At 57.0% G+C, this 18,542-nt stretch overlaps 1 protein-coding gene across 7 annotated transcripts in view; it reads left to right on the forward strand.

Moving 5' to 3' along the window:
• The window catches only part of Nrxn2 (neurexin 2), a 113,742-nt gene that overhangs the window by 66,909 nt on the left and 28,291 nt on the right, over nt 1-18,542 (forward strand). For 4 of the 7 annotated variants that reach the window (XM_051145979.1, XM_051145981.1, XM_051145980.1 and 1 more), the window contains exon 1: nt 12,427-12,694. In XM_051145979.1, the coding sequence (XP_051001936.1) occupies nt 12,442-12,694 (253 nt within the window). In that variant the 5' untranslated portion in view covers nt 12,427-12,441. Of the gene's footprint in view, nt 1-3,273; nt 3,301-4,584; nt 4,705-5,025; nt 5,408-6,007; nt 6,199-7,245; nt 7,420-7,770; nt 7,891-12,426; nt 12,695-18,542 lie in introns of those variants that run through there. The other 3 variants (XM_051145984.1, XM_051145977.1, XM_051145978.1) reach the window with 1 other exon arrangement.

Here is an 18,542-nt window from a genome sequence, read left to right on the forward strand (position 1 = left end):
CCAGCCCACAGGCCAGCCCAGAATTCCTTAACTCCCCATCCAGTGAACCACACAAGACCTACCAGGCAGCAGCAATGAAGGCCGCAGTTCTGGGCTGGGCTTGCTGCTAAGGAACTAGAAGTTTTGGTCTCTTATTTGTTCCCTGTGTCTGTAAGGAAGGCAGGCCAGAGGTTGAAGAGGTAGTCACACGGTTCAGCAGGCTCCTAGGCAAGGGAACTCAGAGCTGGACCTGAAGAGGGAGCAGAGATACCAGAGAAGGCTGTGGTAGAAGGGGCCTTCTGTGATGACCTCTGGGGATGAGGAACCTGTTACTTAAGAGAGGCCTGGCTGGGTGGTGGTGGCGCACACCTTCAATCGCAGCGCGGAGGCAGGCAGATCTCAATGAGTTCAAGGCCAGCCTGGTCTACAGAGAGTTCCAAGACAGCTAAAGCTAAACAAACAAACAAAACAACACAAAAGGAAAAGGCCAGAGAGGTTCTGACACTTCCTTGCAGACAGAGGAGCCAGAGGACTGGACAGTGTCTTCCCCAGCAGTACAGCCAGAGTATGCCTCTGAGCAAGCCACAATCCTCAGGCAGGGGGTGGGGGTGGGGGTGGGGGCTGTTCTCTCTCTCTAGGAATGCTAGCGGCCTCTGGATTCTTGGCCCTCTTGCACTGTGGCCTGTTCCTTGTTGCCTACCATGGGTCTGACCTCTTTCCAGGAAAGTGCCATGACATCTCCATGAAGGACATAGTCTGAGCTGCAAGGGGTCCCCTCCTTTAGCCCCTACCCATGTGCACCCCCTGTGTTCCATTCAGAAGCTGGTGCTGTGCAGAGATGCCCGCCTCTGAGCTGGGCACACTGGACTCGTCTTCCTTAGTGCCCTGCTTCCTTTATCAAATTTCCCTTGCTCCTAAATTCGCACTGGTTTTGCCTTCCTGACCCCTTGTTCGTGTTTTAAGTCGGCTGGAATACACATGGCATCCCAGAACACTTTAGCTTCTCGGGCTCACTGCCTTTCTACCAGGGGCTGTGCGGTGACTATGTCTATAGGCTGGGGAGCCTGAGTGGAGATGGCACGGGGACATGTGCTACCTCTGTGTGTGGCGTCTCTTGAGAGATGTGGCTGTGCGCTTTTGAGGCTCCTTGAATGGAGCTGGAGGCTCTGTGTCTTCACTCCCACCCACCCTTGCAAGTGAGTTGGACCAAATCTGGGGGCCATGTTCTTCCCTTTCGTTCCTCTCTATGTAGGCTGTTTTCTCCCCATCCCATCCCATGTTCACACCATCACCCCATCTTTATGTCCAGCATCAGCGTGCCCATCTGCTCTCTGCTCTTGAGGTGCTGGCTGCTGGCTAACGGGTTACTGATGATCACTCTCTGGACAGCATTTTGGGGGATGTGTGCATTGAAGGGCTGCGTTCTCCAGCCCACTCTGTCCCTGCTTCTCTCTGGGAGGGGCCTGGCCCCCTGGCTCCCCATCTTCAAGGGGGCTCCTGAGGGGAATCACTGCAAGGTAGACTGGAATCGTCACCTCTTCTCTGGACAGATGGACACCCCAACACTCCTGGTATCTCCTCTTCTCGGGACGGGAAACTCAAACCCTTCACTTGAATCTGTTCCCTCATAGGAAACTGACCTGCACTTCCAGCCCCCTTTTTTCTTTTTTGGACCCTTCATTGGTGAAGACTGCTGGCTTCGAGAGAGCCCCTGGGACCTGACTCCAGGGCCTGGCACCCTCCCCCATCACCTTCCCCCCCCCATCCCGACCAACCCGCTCCCCTCTGTTCCTGTTTCTTCCTATTTTCTCCCCACCCTTTCTCAGCCTCCTTTCCCCCTTTGACCCCCACCCCACTTCCTCTTGTGTCTGTCCTGTGACCTTCTGCTGCTCCCTGGGTGCCCAGGCTGTGGCTCAGGGTCCCTGCTGCTCCTCCCACTCTGCTGTGGTTGACAACGCGTGAGGAGCTCAGCTGTACTGCCTCAGGGCCCATGACCCTCAGAGCCACAGTGGGTATCTGTTTACCACCACTGCAGGAACCTTCCGTGGCCCAAGGGATGCCAGGGGCATCCTGGGCTATGGGGCATCTGGGCATGGCTTGTTCATGGAGAACCCACGGGAGACCAGGGCATCATTCTTAACTAGGGTTAGAGACTGTCCTCTCTCTGAAAGGCCAGGGCTAGACCAGGGCACACCCATAACCTGCTGTAGCCTCTCAGCTCTGAGAGGAAGAGACATGCAGGCTCACAGAGATCTGCTTGAAGTGACTCAATGACTTTGAGTCACTGAGGCGAGGACCCAGGCCCTCCCTCCTCACCCCACCTCATAGCCCTGGGCAGTCCCATCACCCTAGCCTGGTCAGGCATTGGGCTTATGAAGTAGTATGACACTCTAAGGGCACACTAGAACTTCAAATGGCCCAGGGCTCTGTCTCCTTGAAAGGGCTGGCCAACTCCCACCAACCAAAGGGTTGATCAGAGGCTCTTAGGGGCCTGGGATGTTGGCTCTGCATAGACTTAGGCTTTTTTTCCTTATGAGAAACCCAGCTTTGAAATTGGGGGACAGCAATGCAGGACTGAGAGACTTTGCCTTTCAGTGACTTGCACTCTGCCTAGAAGCCACATTTTGTGGCTAGGCCTTGCTTTCTCCTTAGGAAATTGGACAAGATACTACTTGGTGCCCCCGAGGCAGGGACAGATAGAAGGAAGGTTCCTGTAGGGGTGGCGCCCGCCTCTGGGGCTTTGGGAGGTGTATGGCCTTAAGAAGGGGGCCCTGGGGCAGACCCCTCTTTCGAGCTCAGAACTTGAGGAGTGACGCGTCACATCTGAGCTCTAAGCAGGGTGTCGTCCCAGAGCAGGGGATGCAGGGACCCTGGCCTTCCCTACCCATCTCCCTCTCAGTGCTTGGGTAGATGTGGGGTTGGTCAAGCCCTCATCCCCGGTATCCCCTGTACGGCTGGGATTGCCGAGGTGCCCGTCTCCCTCAGACATGAGAGGCTTGGGCCCCTCAAAAGGGGAACACAAGCCCTCTTCCCACCACCTGACTGCTCTGCCTCTTGGCTCTAGGGAGGGTTGGAGCCCTCTTGAGGGCAGGAAGGACAAGGGTCCAACTGAGGAAGGGGAGAGGGCACCTGGGCACGCGTGGTCCCCAGAAAGTGGCCCTAGGGGAGTCCCTGCCTGCAGATACCCCTCCCTGTGAAGGATGTAAAAAAAAAAAACAAACAAACAAAACCACACAAAACCTTGTTTTGCCTTTTTTTCTCCCTTCCCCTCTGCCCACCCCATGGCCCCCCCAGACTGCCTGCGCGTCGGCTGCGCACCTAGTAAGTGGTTTCCCTCTTCTTCTGCAGAGACCCAAGGGGTCTGGGAGGCTGGACATTGGGATCTAGGGAGAAAGGGATGGAGGGAGGGGAAACATAATTTCATTATTGCTCATGAGGGAATTGGCCAGGGCTGTGGGGAGGGGAAGAAGCATGGCGGTGAGATGGGGAATTGTGGAGGGCAGGATGGATGGAACGAAGCAGAGCCAGGAAGAGGTAGTTGGCAAGGATGCTTATGGATTTTGGGAAAGTGAGGGTGAAGACACTGCCCAAGTCAGCAGCAGGAAGAAGAAATCTGCAAGAATAGAAAGCTTGGAGACGTAATGATGCATCTCCACTAGTGGCCACAAGGGGGCAGGCAAAGACAAGGGAAAGACGATTTGGTAGGCGGGGTGGGGGCATGCCCAGAGCCTCAAAGTGTAAATCTTTAATGTCTGAGCCTGTAGAGGGCTGTAAGCTGGAATTAGAAGGGGAGCCAACGTAGACAGGTCCAGGTATCTTTGTCGCTGGGCTAAGTGCTCAGTCTCAAGTTTCTGCAAGGTGTGCCTCGCACTCAGAACCCCTAAAGGAGGGTGTGAACGGGAAAGAAACAAGTAGAAAGCTTGTGCACTCAGTGCCACTCGTTTTATATGGTTGTGACATAGTGTGAGCACACACCTGAGGCCCCAGAAGTGCTGCAAAACCCAGCAACACCTGGCAGTCACATGCCAATCAACTGTCAACAAACGGTCACAGTTTCTAAGAAACAGAACATGTCTGTGGCCACAGAGGCTCTTTGTGTAGAGGAGATCAGTTCCAGGGTGTGGAGTTAAACATCAGTATACAGGAAGGCTACGGTGGGCCCAAGCTGGCTTGTGCAAGTGTGTGTGTGTGTGTGTGTGTAAAGCTGTGGGTGCCCTTCCTTTGTGGTGTGTGGAGTTTTGAGGGTGAGGCCTGAGGATTCAGCTGCTAGCATCCCACACTATAGATCCTCAGGAGACCAGAGGAAGGCGTGTCTGTGTTCACGGCCACCATTCATGTCACAGTCTAGAACAAATGATGTCCTCTGCAGTCACACAAAGTGGCAGGGCTGAATGGATTAGGCTTGCGACACCCCATCACCACCACCCTAGCTGTAAAAGATCTCCCTGCATGCTCTCCAGGTGTGAGGTGAGGGGAATACATGTCAATGCGTGCTAGAAGTTGACCGTATACATGTGCAGGTGGGCTGCCTCATGCCTGGGCGATGCCCGAAGTTGTCTGTGACCATGTGTTGGTGGCATGCTCACTCCCCCCTTGGTGCTGCAGGTAAAGGTCCCGAGACACTCTTTGCGGGGCACAAGCTCAACGACAATGAGTGGCACACAGTGAGGGTGGTACGGCGTGGCAAGAGCCTGCAGCTGTCTGTGGACAACGTGACTGTGGAGGGTAGGTGGCCTGGACCCAGGGTGGTGGACATATTTCTAGTGACCCGTGCTTGGTTTGTAACCTCTGCCTGGGTTGCTGTTCCTAGAGAAGTCATTATTATGGGTCAGCTCCCTTCAGGCGGCATCTTCTCGGAAGCTTGTTGGTCCTCCACTGAGTTGTACAGCTTCTCCCAGCATGGTGGGATGGTAGCACTGGCCCTCCCTTCCTGTGGCCTTGTGTGGAGGCAGTGCTGTTTCCGGGAGCACAAGGCCCTGTCACAGAGGTGACCCCGTGTTCTGTGCACTATTCCTCTCCCTCATATTGGTCTTCTGTCCTGAGCAGGACAGATGGCAGGCGCCCACACTCGGCTGGAGTTCCACAACATTGAGACGGGCATCATGACAGAGCGGCGGTTTATCTCTGTGGTGCCCTCCAACTTCATCGGGCACCTGAGTGGGCTGGTGTTCAATGGTCAACCCTACATGGACCAATGCAAAGATGGGGACATCACCTATTGTGAGCTCAATGCCCGCTTTGGCCTGCGTGCCATCGTGGCTGATCCTGTCACCTTCAAGAGTCGTAGCAGCTACTTGGCGCTGGCTACGCTCCAAGCCTATGCCTCCATGCACCTCTTCTTCCAGTTCAAGACCACAGCCCCGGACGGACTTCTGCTGTTCAACTCAGGCAACGGCAATGACTTCATTGTCATCGAGCTGGTGAAGGGGTGAGGGGCCGGGCACTGTGGTGTCCCCTTGCTGACCCAGATACAGCTCTCCCCTGGCTATTGGGAATGTTCAGGGTACCCAGACATCAGGTCAAGAGTCACATCCTTAGACATCATCCAGAGGGGTCCCTCCTCAGCCAAGATGGAGAAGCTGAGCCCTGCTTCCGTGCTGCTGGCTTTTCAGCTGCTTCCTTGCCAGGGTTTCCAGTTACATGCCTTCTCTCTCCATTGACCTCTCTATGGCAGAAGTAAGCCCTGTCCTTCGCTTGCCCTGGAAGAATTCACACTCCCCGCCCCGCCCCCCAAGCAGCTCAGTCTCTGCTTCTAGGGGACCCCAACTATAATCACCAGAATTCCCCCTCTGTCAGGCCCTTTTCTGGGTTCGAAGAACAAGTGCCTCTGTGACTTCCCTGCATGTGTCCTTCCTTGGACAAGACTTCATGCCACATCCGTGTAATGCCATTGTTTCTGTTCCTTCCCATGGGATCTCCTCTACCACCTCTCCTTCCCAGGCCCCTAGCTCTGCCAGCAGTAGCTCCGTCTCTCCTGGCCTCTCAGCAGTCCCCACCTGATCTAGTGTTTCCTCCCACTGTGGGGCAGGTACATCCACTACGTGTTTGACCTGGGGAATGGCCCGTCCTTAATGAAGGGGAACTCAGACAAACCGGTCAACGACAACCAGTGGCACAACGTGGTGGTGTCCAGGGACCCAGGCAACGTGCACACACTGAAGATTGACTCCCGCACAGTCACGCAGCATTCCAACGGTGCCCGGAATCTGGATCTCAAAGGTGGGGCTGGAGCCTCTGGAGAAGGCCGGCTTTAGCCCGGGCCCCACTTCTCCAGCAAGATCAACCCCTCACCCTGGCCCCGTAAGGGGCCACGGCTTCTCCTCCTCACTCCTCTTTCCTGTTCTCCACTGTGTCTCTCTGGGCTCTCCTATGAAGGCCCCTTAGAAATGGTCATTGCCAGTCCCCAGAGTAGGTGGCTGAGAGGAAGAGGAGGAGAAAGAGAAACAGGAGTAGGAGGGGAGAAGGAGATGGGAGACTGGGCATTGAAACAGGCCTTGCTGCTTTTTCAGAGACAGCTGGGGTACACAATATGGCACCCCGCAGCTCCACAGGGCTGTGTCCACATAACCCAAACTGTTAAAACTTGGGGAAGATTCTCAGAGACCAGTGAACTTAGACCCATGAAGTGCATGGCAGTGCTGAAAATTCTCCTTGCTCCCAGGAGAGGGCGCTGTGGTACAGAGAATCGAGGTGGCAGCAGACCCAGGGACTCTGATGCCCAGGGCCTCTGCAGCGCCACTAGACAGACACTGGCCAGGCACTTCTCTTGTAGGAGAATTAGGAGTCCGTGTGGGAAATTAGGCATCTCCGAGGAAGACCTACCTCTTCCCAGAGCCCCAGTTGTCAGGAGGACTTTGGAAGGGGGAAGGCTGCTAAGTGGGGAAAGGCCTGCAGTTACGGGAGCAGTGTTTGGGAAGGAGACAGTGGGGGGTGGAAGGGATGTGGGGCTGCGCATCCATGAAAGGCCCTGATTACAGGACGGAACTGGAATCAAGCGTGTGGGAGAGAACATGGAGTGGGTCCCTCCAGCTGCCCCCACCCCCGCTACCCCAGGCATCTGGGCTTCTAAGGGAGGGGAACAGACAGGTGGCAAAGGGAAGGCAAGAGGAAGAGACAGCATTGGTGGGGGATCTGCAGTTCGCTGTGTTTGTTAGGGATGCGGTGAGCCAGCCTTTCAGATGTCTGGGAGGACCCAGTGGCAGGATGGCAGCATCCTGCGAGGGCAGGACAAGGAGGGCAGGGTGCTGACACCGCTCCCTTTTGCAGGGGAGTTGTACATTGGTGGCCTGAGCAAGAATATGTTCAGCAACCTGCCCAAGCTGGTGGCCTCTCGGGACGGCTTCCAGGGCTGCCTGGCCTCTGTGGACCTCAATGGGCGCCTCCCAGACCTCATCGCTGATGCCCTGCACCGCATCGGGCAGGTGGAGAGGGGCTGTGATGGTGAGTGTGGGGCACAGTGGCTAGATGTGGCCCTGAGGCTGACAAGCACGGGTGTTCCTTCTCAGTCCTTGCAGGAGCCTGTCCCAAGAGCTCTGGGACAAGGGGGACAGGTGAGGAAGGAACCACACACTCTCCCTGTTTCCTCCCACCATGACCTCTAGCCACAAGCCTAGCAGTTCTTGAGTTACACCCTGCCCCTCCTGTTCCTATCCTGCTCCATCACCCTGGTCAGTATCTGGCCTTGATGGTTTGGTAGACCAAGGGCAGAGCCTCTCTGCCTGCCTGTGGAACGTTTGCAGCCCCCAGGCCAGTGGCTGAGCCCCGGGCACTTCTCCTTCCTGCTTTCTCCAGGCCCCAGCACCACCTGCACCGAAGAATCTTGTGCCAACCAGGGTGTCTGCCTGCAGCAGTGGGATGGCTTTACCTGTGACTGTACCATGACTTCTTACGGAGGCCCTGTCTGCAACGACCGTGAGTGCTGGCAGGGCTGGGCCCTGGGTGGTCTCACCATATCCCAGCCACAGGAACTGCCTGGGAGGAAAGAAGGAAGCATTTTTGCTTCCTTCCAGATCCATCACCTCAGAGGCTACAAGGGCTAGCGGTTGCTGCCTCTCACTGCTGCCATCTATTGGCAGACTGCTTCTCCTGCTTCTGAGAATGGCAGGACATCTGATTTCCCTAGACACAGGCCTTGCTGTCTCCTCTTTTTCTCCCCAAGAGTCCCAGCTGCAGGTTGTCCCTTTGAGCCACAAGGTCAGTCCCTAGCATCCTCACTTGCCAGCTTGCATATTGTTGAGGCCCTTCCCCAGAGATAACAGCATTGGCAGCATTTTCTAGGCCCCAGAGGTTGGTAACTATCAGCTGGTTACAGCTTGGCAGAGGGAGGACAGCTGGGTCAGGCAGGGGGGCCGGGAGGGGGTGTGTGGTGGGGGCACAGAGACTTTGGCCTTTCTCTTTGATGACTGGGGATGGGGTGGGTGGATAGCAGAGTGGCATGCAGAAAAGACACACACCCGACTCACGACTCTTCTCTGCTTTTCAAACACAAAGTGGAAGTGAGCCAACAGGCCTGTAGGTGCCTGAAGGTGGCTACAGCAGATCTTCTTGCCCCTCCTCTGCCTCAGGGCGGGCATCCTGAGTCATCCTAGGGGATGGGGCTCCTGGATGGCTGTTGGCTTTTCCTTTGATAAAATGTCTCTCCCTTCTCCCTCTGCACTTCCCTGGCGCTCAGGTGTGGCCAGTCCTCCCACCTCTGTCCCCAGGAATTTCATCTGACCTGTGGTTCTCTGTGCCTCACGAAAGCGCCCAAGGCAGCTCAGGACCACCTCAGCCCTGCTGTGTGTTCTACTCTGCTCCAGTTGGCACAAACCTATCTATTGTAACCCTTCCCACTGGTAGTTTGGTGCTACCTGCAAAGGCCTTTTTATTTGATCCTTCACCAAGCCTCCAGTCGCAGGGGGTCAAGGGTTGAGCTCTGCCAGAACCTGGGGTCCCTTGACGGTCATGGTTACTCCTGCTGCACGTGGGGTCCTGGGGATGGTGGTGATGCCCATGCCAGACTTTTCTTGCTTGGGATCTGGCCTAAGTAAGGCTCTCCACGCACTGCTGCACTCCCACATGGAGAATGCAGGCGTTAGGAAAGGGCGTCGAGCTGGAGGCAGGGAGTGTGTCTAGGGACTCAGTCCACCTTTGGGCAGGGGTGGGGAGGAGAAAGAAGGGACACAAGAGTCCAGCCATCACCTCAAGAACTGTTCTGTGTATCTGGTACTATAGCCAGAGCAAAACCGTGGAGCTAAAGAAAAGGTGGGTGAAACGTAGAGCCCCGACTGGGCTCAGCGCTGTTCTGAAGGAGCCAGTGCTGGCTGGGGCTACTCTGAGGTCTCCCTTACTGCAAGAGGACAAAATGGGTGGGGTGTCTGCCATGTTCCCTTTTCTCCTGGGGCCTCTCCTCTGTCTGGTTCTTCAAGTGGCCTCCATGTCTGCCTTTCTTGGAGCCCTGGACAGGAGCACACTGTCAAATGGAAACCTGTAAGGATGTTGGCTGTGTGTGAAGAGCAGGTAGGGAGGACAGGGCAAGGTGGCAGGGCAGAATCTGCCCTCTGAGGGTGTTCAGAACTGCCTGGATGGAGAAAGATTAGCAAGAAGAGACCTGACCTTCAGGACAGCTTCTTCCTGCCTTTTGCCTCAGTTTCTCCATCTGTATCATGGGAGCTTTGAAGGGTGTTGGGGGGGGAGCTCCCCAGAGTCAACTCCAGCAGGTCAGGAGAAAAAACGATTAGTTGGAGCAACACGTAGAGAGAAAGGAGAAGGGACTCTGGCCTGGTCAATGAAAGGAAAGAGGGAGGGGTCGGAGGGAGGAAACTTCCACCCCAAAGCCCCTGGGCTCCTGCTGTCTGAGACAGCCTCTCACCATCTCTCCTCATCTCTGCAACCTCTATTGATCTCCTGCACACCTTCAACTCTCTTCTTTCTTACCCTCTGTCTGTCTCCCCACCCCTACCCACCCCACCCTCACCCCCTGCCCCCCCCACTCCCCCCCACCCCGCAGCATCATTCTCTCTGGCTCTCTCCAATTCCCACTCACCGATATTGATTGGCCTCTAGGCGGTTTCCCTTCCTCTCCTCTCACCACCACCAGCTCCTCCCTCTCTCCCTCTGGGGCCATAAATTTTCTGCCTGCTTGAAGCTGGGTCAGTCTGTACTCCAGAGCCAGGGGCCCAAAGATGGGAAAGAGTGGGCAGATGGACAGGGCCTCGTGGAATCCCACTCGACTGTCTCTCCTTCCTTGTGGGCCTGTCGCCACTTGAAGCCTCCTCTTGGGTTCCTCCAAGGACTGGCCTCCACTTTGGAAGGGTGTGGTGCAGGCCCTGTGGACTTGCCCCTGTTTTCTAGCAAACTGGGGGAGTGGCTGCAGCAGTCCTGAGGGAGCTTGATTTTCTCTCTCTTCTTTGTCTCAGAAACAAAGTCTCAGTATGTATCCCAGGCTAGACTCCAGCCTGTGGTACCTTGTCGGCATCAGCCTACCAAGTGCTGGGATTCCAGGCCTTAGACTCCACACCTGGCTTGTCCTGGTGAGCTCACCATGACAATTTTGCACCAGAATGGAACCTGGACTGGATAACTAGAAGCCACTCTCCCCTCCCCCTCCTTGTCTATTTGCCTTCCCTTTCTGCTCACCTGTCCACTTGTCCTTAGTTCAGGATCCCCTCTGTAATGTCTTCCTGCTGCACTGCACTGCACTCTCCATCTTCATGTACCACTGGAGCTATGGCAAGGACTTCTAATCTACCCCCCCCCCCCCGCATTTTGGAGAGCAGATCCCAGTCTAAGAGGGCATCCCTAAAAGAGAGATTTCTTTGGCTAGATGTAAATGGGCTAGGAAGGGTTTGTCCTTCTGAACAACTGCCTGCAGAACCCTGGGGAGCTAGGGGCTGAGGCTAGGAGAGGGGAGAGCTGGGCAGGGGAGGGGAGAGGAGAGAGGTTTGAAGGAAAGGAAGAAGGCCTTGTGTAGGGGTAGGCAAGCACCTCGGCAGGCGTGGTGTGTGTGTGTGTGTGTGTGTGTGTTTGTGTGTGTGTGTGTCTCCAGTGCCTTTAGGGCTTTGGATAGGTTGTTTCTATGGCTATGGATGACTGTCTTGGAGGGTGAGTTTCAAGGGGGTGGGGAGTGTGTATTGGCCATTCACTGCCTATAGTCAAACGTGTGTATGTGTGTGTGTGTGTGTGTGTGTGTGTGTGTGTGTGTGTGTGTGTGTGTGCACATATGCCTCTGCAAGAATTTGGCATGCCAGTATCTGACCATACACATGCATATATGTGTCTGAGCTATGTGCCTCCTGGCACACTGTTGCCTATAGGGACGAGTGGGTGTTTTCATACCTGAACCGGTCCACAAGCCAGCTTGTACATGTGTTTCAGGGGGTGCTGAAGAGGGCTGTGGCCACATCTCTGAGTGCTGGGCCAGCAAGCACTTTTGGGCCTCGAACAGATGGGGGAGGGGAGGGGGGAGATGGAGGAGGAGGAGGAGGAAGAGAGCAGCCTCTCTTGCTAGCCTCAGTCCTGTTCAATTATTCAGCAGGGCCCCTTCTCCCGGAGGGGGTGGTGGTGGTGGTGGTGGTGGTGGTGATGGTGATGGTGGAAAGCGCGCTCTCGAGTGCGGGGGAGGGGCGGGGCGCGCGCAGAGGAGAGGCGAGCGCGGGGCGGGCTAGGCAGGTGCCACGCCGCGGAGCTGCCCAGCGCCGCCCGCAGATCGGGAGCCGCTCGGGTCCCTCCGCCCTGCCCCCCCCCCCGCTCCTGCGCTTCCCCTCCCCTCCCTTCCTTCCCTCTGTCCCTCTCTCCCTCCCTCTGTCCCTCCCTCCTTCTCCCTTCCAGCCCTCTCAGCCTCTGCAGCAACACTCCGCTGCCTCCATCTCTCCGCCGGAATCTCGCAGGCTCGCGCCTTTCCTCTGCTTGGCCCCGCTTCCCTCTTCTCTCCCCTCCTCTCCCCTCACCCCCCCCCCATCACCCGGATTTGCTTCCCTCCCCCTCCTCCCGCCCCCCTCCCCCGGCCGCTCCCTCCTTCCTTCTCTGGCCTCCGTCGGGCGGCAGCGGCGCCGGGTCGGTTCCACGGGGCTCTCGCTTTCGGGGGAGTCGGGCCTCCGTCCCTACTGCGCACCCCATCTCCCGCCCCGCTGGGTTTTTCCGCAGGATTTCCCTACCGTCCCCTCCCGAGCACCATGCCCCCACCCGCTGGCCGCTGACAACCCTTTGCGCCGGCCCGGCCCCGGCCTGAGGGGGACCCCTAGCCCCTCGCGATGGACCCAGGCGCCCCGGACCTTGGCCTTCCCTCTGCGCGCACCCCGGATTCCCCTGCGGGATCCAGTTGATTTGCTTGGCTCCGGACTGAGGCTCGGGCTCTGGTTTTCCTTTGCTTCACCCCTACCCCCCTCCCGGAGCTCGCAGCCGGAGGGGGGCTTCGCGGGGCGGCGAAGCCCCGCGTCCCCGCCCCCAGCCATGGGGCTGTGAGGTGGCCGCCCCCGGGCCGAAATGCCCCCCGGGGGAAGCGGGCAGGGGGGGTGCCCGCGCCGCCCCCCCGCCCTGGCCGGGCCCCTGCCGCCACCGCCGCCGCCGCCGCCGTTGCCGCTTCTGCTGGGGTTGCTGCTGCTGCTGGGGGCGGCAGAAGGGGCCCGGGTCTCGTCCAGCCTCAGCACCACCCACCACGTCCACCACTTTCACAGCAAGCACGGCACCGTGCCCATCGCCATCAACCGCATGCCCTTCCTCACCCGCAGCGGGCACGGTAAGTGGCGCCCCGACGCCAGCGGACTGGTTGGTTGGGGTGGGGGGGTCTCGGGTGCTCCGCCCAGGCCCCGGGAGTCCCGAGGGCCGCACCCCGACTGTGAGCTCGCGGAGCGGGGCTTTGCGGCGGAGCCCCTTCACCTCCTATCTCCAGCTCCCATCATGCCAGCCCCACCCTCACCTCCATCTCTCCACTCCTCCTGCTCACCCTCATCCTTGTCTTCATCGCTGCTTCCTAGCCTCACCTGCACCTGCTTCTCCCCATGTGCTTTGTTAGCCTCTCCCTTTCCCAGAGCACCATCGCCCATCTGTCCTTTCATCCTTTTTATGTGCCCTCCTTGAGTCTCTCTTTCCTGTCACCTCCGTCCCTGTTCTGCTCATCTCTTACCTCCCTCTGCCTCACCCTCACCTTCCACCACAGTCTGTTACCTCCCTTCCTTCCACCTCTGCCTACCTGGCAACCTTCCCTTTCCCCATCCATTACGGGCCTTCCACCACCTCGCAAATATTTCCCTCAGTCCACTGCCCTATCAGCTGCACCCTCTTGTACCCCCCATCTTTAGCACCCACTCACCCTCACTCCTCATCTCTGCCCTGCTTCTACTTGTGACCCTCAGCTTGCCACCTCAGCATGTCTCTCTGTGCTCCCAGGCTCCCTGTCACCTCTCCCGGTGTCTGTCATTTTCACTGCCATCCCAGTCCTTGATAACCTCCGTCTCCAAGCCCTTCCCCTTCCTTCTTAAGCAGACCCCATCGGTTTCTACTTGACTCCCATCACTTCTCATTTCCACACTTACCCCTCTAGTCTCAGGCCCTTCATTCCTTCATACCTGCCCCCCCCTGCAGGTTTCTCAGGAGGCCAACTCTTCCCAGCTCTGTACCTGTCACCTCCTGTCTATGTCCCTCAGACTCTGTGAACCTGTCACTTTCCATTATTGTACCCCACAGCATCTATGCCGAGTCCCCTATTTCCTGCCACACCTGTCCCTCTTCATCCTTCCTTCACATTCCACCTTAGAGCTTCGGACCCCCCCCCCCTCATTTCAGCCCGTTCATCACCACCACCCCTGCTCTGTCCTGCACCACAGCGCCTGTCTCTGCACCTTGCCCCTCCATCTCTGCCCCTGTCTTCTGTCCACGCTGTGCCCGCCAGCCCACATCTCCACACCTCATCTGACCTTTCCTCTTAGGCTCCCTTCACAGCCCTCCATCCGGTCCCCTTTCTGAAGCCTGATAACTTCCACTTCTGGACGCTCCTCTCCATCTCTGCAGCCTGTCACCTGCTGTCTGGGCACTCTGGCCCTCCACGCTCCTGTCTCGTTTGCTCTCCCATCTTAGAGCTCCCATCCTGCCCCACTCTCTTGGTCCCTCATCACTCCTCGTTTCTGACTGCCTTTCGCCCGCAGCCTTTCACGTGCAGCCCCATTTTTGCTCCTCCATCGTGTTCTACGCCCGCACTCTTGTGTCCCATCCGTGGCCCTCACTGCCTCCCATTTCTCCACTGTCTCTGCTTTCCAATGTTGTTCTGCATCTGCAAAAAGCTTCCTGAGCACTGGGTCTCATGTCATATCCGGTCTTTATACCCGCCCCCCCCCCCCCCCCCCCGCACTTGCCACGACTTTGTTTCATCCATTCCCCAGGAGCAGTCTCTTCAGACTGTACCTGTGTTCCCTTGTCTTCCTCAGCAAGTCTCCCCTCTCTGATCTGTCTCAGCTGCCATCCCTGCTGCAGGCAGCGCTCTCCTCTTCTTTCACCTCCTCACCATGCTCCTCAAGCCAACTCTGCCTCCCTGGGCTCCCTCTTGCCCTCTTCAGTATCCCCTGTGTCCTCCTCATTGCTCGCTTCCGGCACTCCTCAGGCCCAGTATTGCTCCCAAAGACTCCAGCCAGAAGACGGGCCTTCTAGGCAGTGATGTGAAGCATGAAGAGTGAGCTAGGAAAGGGGGCCAGGTGCACTGGAGGGGAGCCCTGTGGGGAGAAGAGGAGGCAAGAGGAGGCCAAAGAGACAAGTGCTGGCTCAGGGATGCTGGGCAGGTGGGGAGGAGGGTCCAGGAGCTGGCAAGGAGCAGGAGTCAGGCAGGGGAAGGGAACAGGAGTCCAGGCTTCTCCTGGAGTGTGCAGGAGGCTCTATCCCTCTACAGTTCTAGCACTCCCAGAAGCTTCTTGTCACAGCCCCTGATGCTGTGGAGACATGGTGAAGAGAGTGGGCCTGACAGACCTATAGCATTGCCCTGGGAGGAATGTCTTTTCAGGGTAGAAGGAAGTGGAGGGTGAGATGGAGAGCAGCCTGGGACACTGATGAAGGCAGTGAGGAGGCTCTGAAGGGTTCGGGGAGGAAGGAAGGGGCCAAGGAAAGCCAGAGGAAGAGGAAGCAATATGTCACTACTGACCCCAGCTCTGCTCATCTTAACTATGGGGGAGATGAGAGAACCAGCTTCCCCTGGGACTCCTCCCCGGGGCTAGAGGCCAGCCAGGTTTCCTCCTGGTCCAAGGCTCCCTAGCACAGGGACAGGTCTCTTCATGGACACCTGCTTCTCCACGGAGGCTCGACTTGCCTCTCTTGCCTCCTCATTGCTTTTCTACTTTCCTTCCCATCCCCCAACCACTCCTCTTACATAATGACCCGACCCACCTGCCAAACACTGTTGACACTTCTGCCCCTGATGTCCCTGGAAGGTATGGGGTGACCAGCACACCTGCGACCTAACGACCTAACATGGTTGGAGGAGATGACACCTGGTTGTGAATCCCTTTGTCCTAGTCCTGGTTTCTGAATCCTCCATGAGTTCTCGGTTCCTTTCTAGTTCTCCCAAGTGCCAGTAAAGAAAGACTCAACCCCAGCTTACTTCTGAGTCAGTCTATTCCAGCATAAGAGGGACTATCGTGCATTTTGATTCTGGGGATGGGTGTGTTACTTAGATTGCTGGCTGGCTGGTGTATGGCCAGGAATGAACTTAAGAGTTGAGGAGGTCTGTAGATCAAGAGAGAGCTGAGTTTAGGTGTCTGGGATCCAGTGCGGAAGCTCCAGGCCCTTGGTTGTGGTGGTCCTTTTGGGAAGATTTGTTGGTGACAGAAAGCACCTAAGGCCCAAGGTTTTCTGGATTATGCAGGCAGGGGCCTTATCACTTGACCATTCTAGATCTTCCAGAAGGCTTTTGTGCTAGCTTCTGCTGCTGCTGGGGCACTGGCAGACAGAGTGGCTGCATGTGTGCTTTCAGCTCTGGGATGTAACTGCACGGGCAGTTTTTGCATGGAATGACTATTGTGAATCAGGGTTCCCTAGTCACTGTTAATGGTGTGTGTGTGTGTGTGTGTGTGTGTGTGTGTGTGTGTGTGTATACTATTGATCATATCTAGTGTTCTATGGCTCTGTGAATTTCTGGGTCTAGAAGGCATTGAGGAGACTGTATTGGATATGTGCAGAAGATGCCAACCTTGAGCCTGTGACATCTTATGTCTGATTAGAAACTCTCTTGCTGTGGGCTTCTAGCGGCATGGGACTGGCAAGCGTGCTATGCACAGTCAGTTCCTTATTTCCCAGTGTGGAAAAGAACCACTAATCTACGCCAGCCTTGAGCAGCACTGGGGCTTGCTGTAGGCTCCTACGCTTCTCAAACCTTTTCTGGATATTGTCAAGAGTTATAAACGAGGAGTGCTGTGCCGGCCACCAAGCTGGTGTGCCTTCTTGGGGGAGTCCTGGCCAGGGCCAGAGACAGTTTGCTAGCCTGGTCGAGGTGCAGGAAGCTCCTCCCAAGCGTGGCCGGAGGGGCGGGACCTAGCAGAAGCCCCGCCTCCTGCACCCGACCTCTCCCGTAAGCCAAGTCCTCTGTCCCCGCCTGTGCGGGAGCTCTGGTGTTGGGGAGAGAAATGTCTCCCCGGGGTAATTACTGCAGCCCCAGCCCAATAAGCAATTCATCCTTTCCCTCTTCTGCCCAAGAAATGTCTCTCCACCCTGGTTCCCCACCACCACCACCACCACCCAACACACACAGTATAATAAACGCCCTTCAGCTTTAGCAGGTCCGCCCAGCAGGGTAAACTGGTTGCAGTGTGAGAACAGCTGGATCATAAATCCTGGGGGAGGCCGGGCCTGGGGAGTGGAAGGGCTGGGGCGCAGACGCCCATTCGCATCTTGCCGGCCCCTGCCCTTGGCGGCCCGAGGAGTCCGGTCTTTGTACAGTTACCGCCATGTTTCCCTGGCTGCCGAGACTTCCGTGGCGGGGTCTGCTTCCCGGGGCTGGGGCTTTGTGTGCAGTTGGGTGCGTCGGGGTCCGCGCGTGGGTGTGGGGCCTAGGTGTGCGACACTTGGAGCTGTGTCTGCTGGAAAGGCTTGGGACTTGGGTTGTGGGCACGCATCTCAGATCTCTATGGCTTCTCTGTCTAACCCGGCACCTGGCTTACTGTTGTTCCGGTGCTCTGGGCGCTGGCATGGCGCTGTCCATGGTGGTGAGCACGCTGTGTGGCATCCAGCCGGGAAGCCGGCAGGAGAGGCCTCCTCTTTAAACCTGGCAGGTTTGGGGGCAGATTCCGTACAGATGGAGTTTCCTTTCTTGGTGTGAGACGACCAAGGAACCCAATGAAATCCTCCTCTCCCTGGGAGGCCCTGGAACCCAGGGGCCAGGGAGTGTGCAGAGGAAGGTCAACAGCTCTGTTTCCCCAATCCTATCCCATCCCCCCCCGCCACCCCCCAGGCCCAAATTCAACGTGCAGCCTGTGAGTGAAGGGGAGAGGGAGGACCCTGGGTATTATGGTTGTCATGGAAACAGCCGATTTTCTGGATGCTGCAGTGTTGGGAGCTGAGAGACTGTACTACTGGCTGAGGCAAAGCTGTTTGGCTCTGGTCTCCAGGCCCAGCCCTTATTAGGCAGGCAGGTAACATGCACTGAGTATAGAAGTGTTCACTGTATAGCCCTCACTGGAACTGGCTCTCTACTTTAAACTTGCAACTCTACCTGAAGGCCCAGCCTTCCTCACTGTGCCTCTAGAGACTAAGGTAGAAGATACACCTGACCATGCAGAGGCAGAGCTGGTTCGCCTTTGTCTGCTGGGGTGCTTTTCAAACTACAGGCTGCAAAAGACAAATTTAGACATCCACGTGGTTTTCCCATGTCTGCCCTGGCCCTGAAGGTCCCTTCTCATATATGCTCTATGTGGAAGGCAGGAGACAAGGAAGGGGCTGGGGGAGCAGCGGGGGACCAATGCCTCCTTTTTCTCCATCTCTCGTAACCCTCCCTCCTATGCCCAGCTGCAGCCTTCCCCTCCCAGCCTTCCACACTTGCTCAAGGCCTCTCCATGGCACTCAGAAGTGCCCTCTCCTGTGGGGACCTAGAGTTCCCTGATGGATTCCTCTTTTTACCTGACCTCCCAGACTGCAGGGGACCCCAGGTCTCTGTCCCCGCCTGCCAGTCAGAGTTCTACTGCACTGGGTTCTCCTCTGGCTCCAGGCTTCTGTCCTCAGACCCCTGTCTGCATCTCTTATCACTGGCTAAGTCTTCCCTTGAACCCCTTTCTCCACCCCAAGAAGCCTTGAGAGGAGTCCTTAGTAGCTAATGATTTAATCAAGCATTTATGAATCTCATCTGCTCCGTTTAATGTCCTAAAGAGTGCAAGAGGAGTCTCTCCCCTTCCTTTCCTGCAGGCCCAAGAGTCTAGTCCTCCTGGCCTCCCAGAAAAGGCTCCCTTCCCGGAAACTGGGTGACCAGCCCCCCCTCCCACTCCCACCTCCACCCCCAGGGAGCTCAGTCAGCCGCAGGAGGGAACATGGCGACTAATGGGGTTTATTTTGGGGCTGAGATCGTTAGGGACCTCACACCCGCCCCCGGCAGCCGGATGGCGAAGAGGAGAGGGAGA

This window comes from Acomys russatus, chromosome 5, assembly GCF_903995435.1.
Source record: "Acomys russatus chromosome 5, mAcoRus1.1, whole genome shotgun sequence".
In the NCBI taxonomy this organism is placed as follows: domain Eukaryota; kingdom Metazoa; phylum Chordata; class Mammalia; order Rodentia; family Muridae; genus Acomys; species Acomys russatus.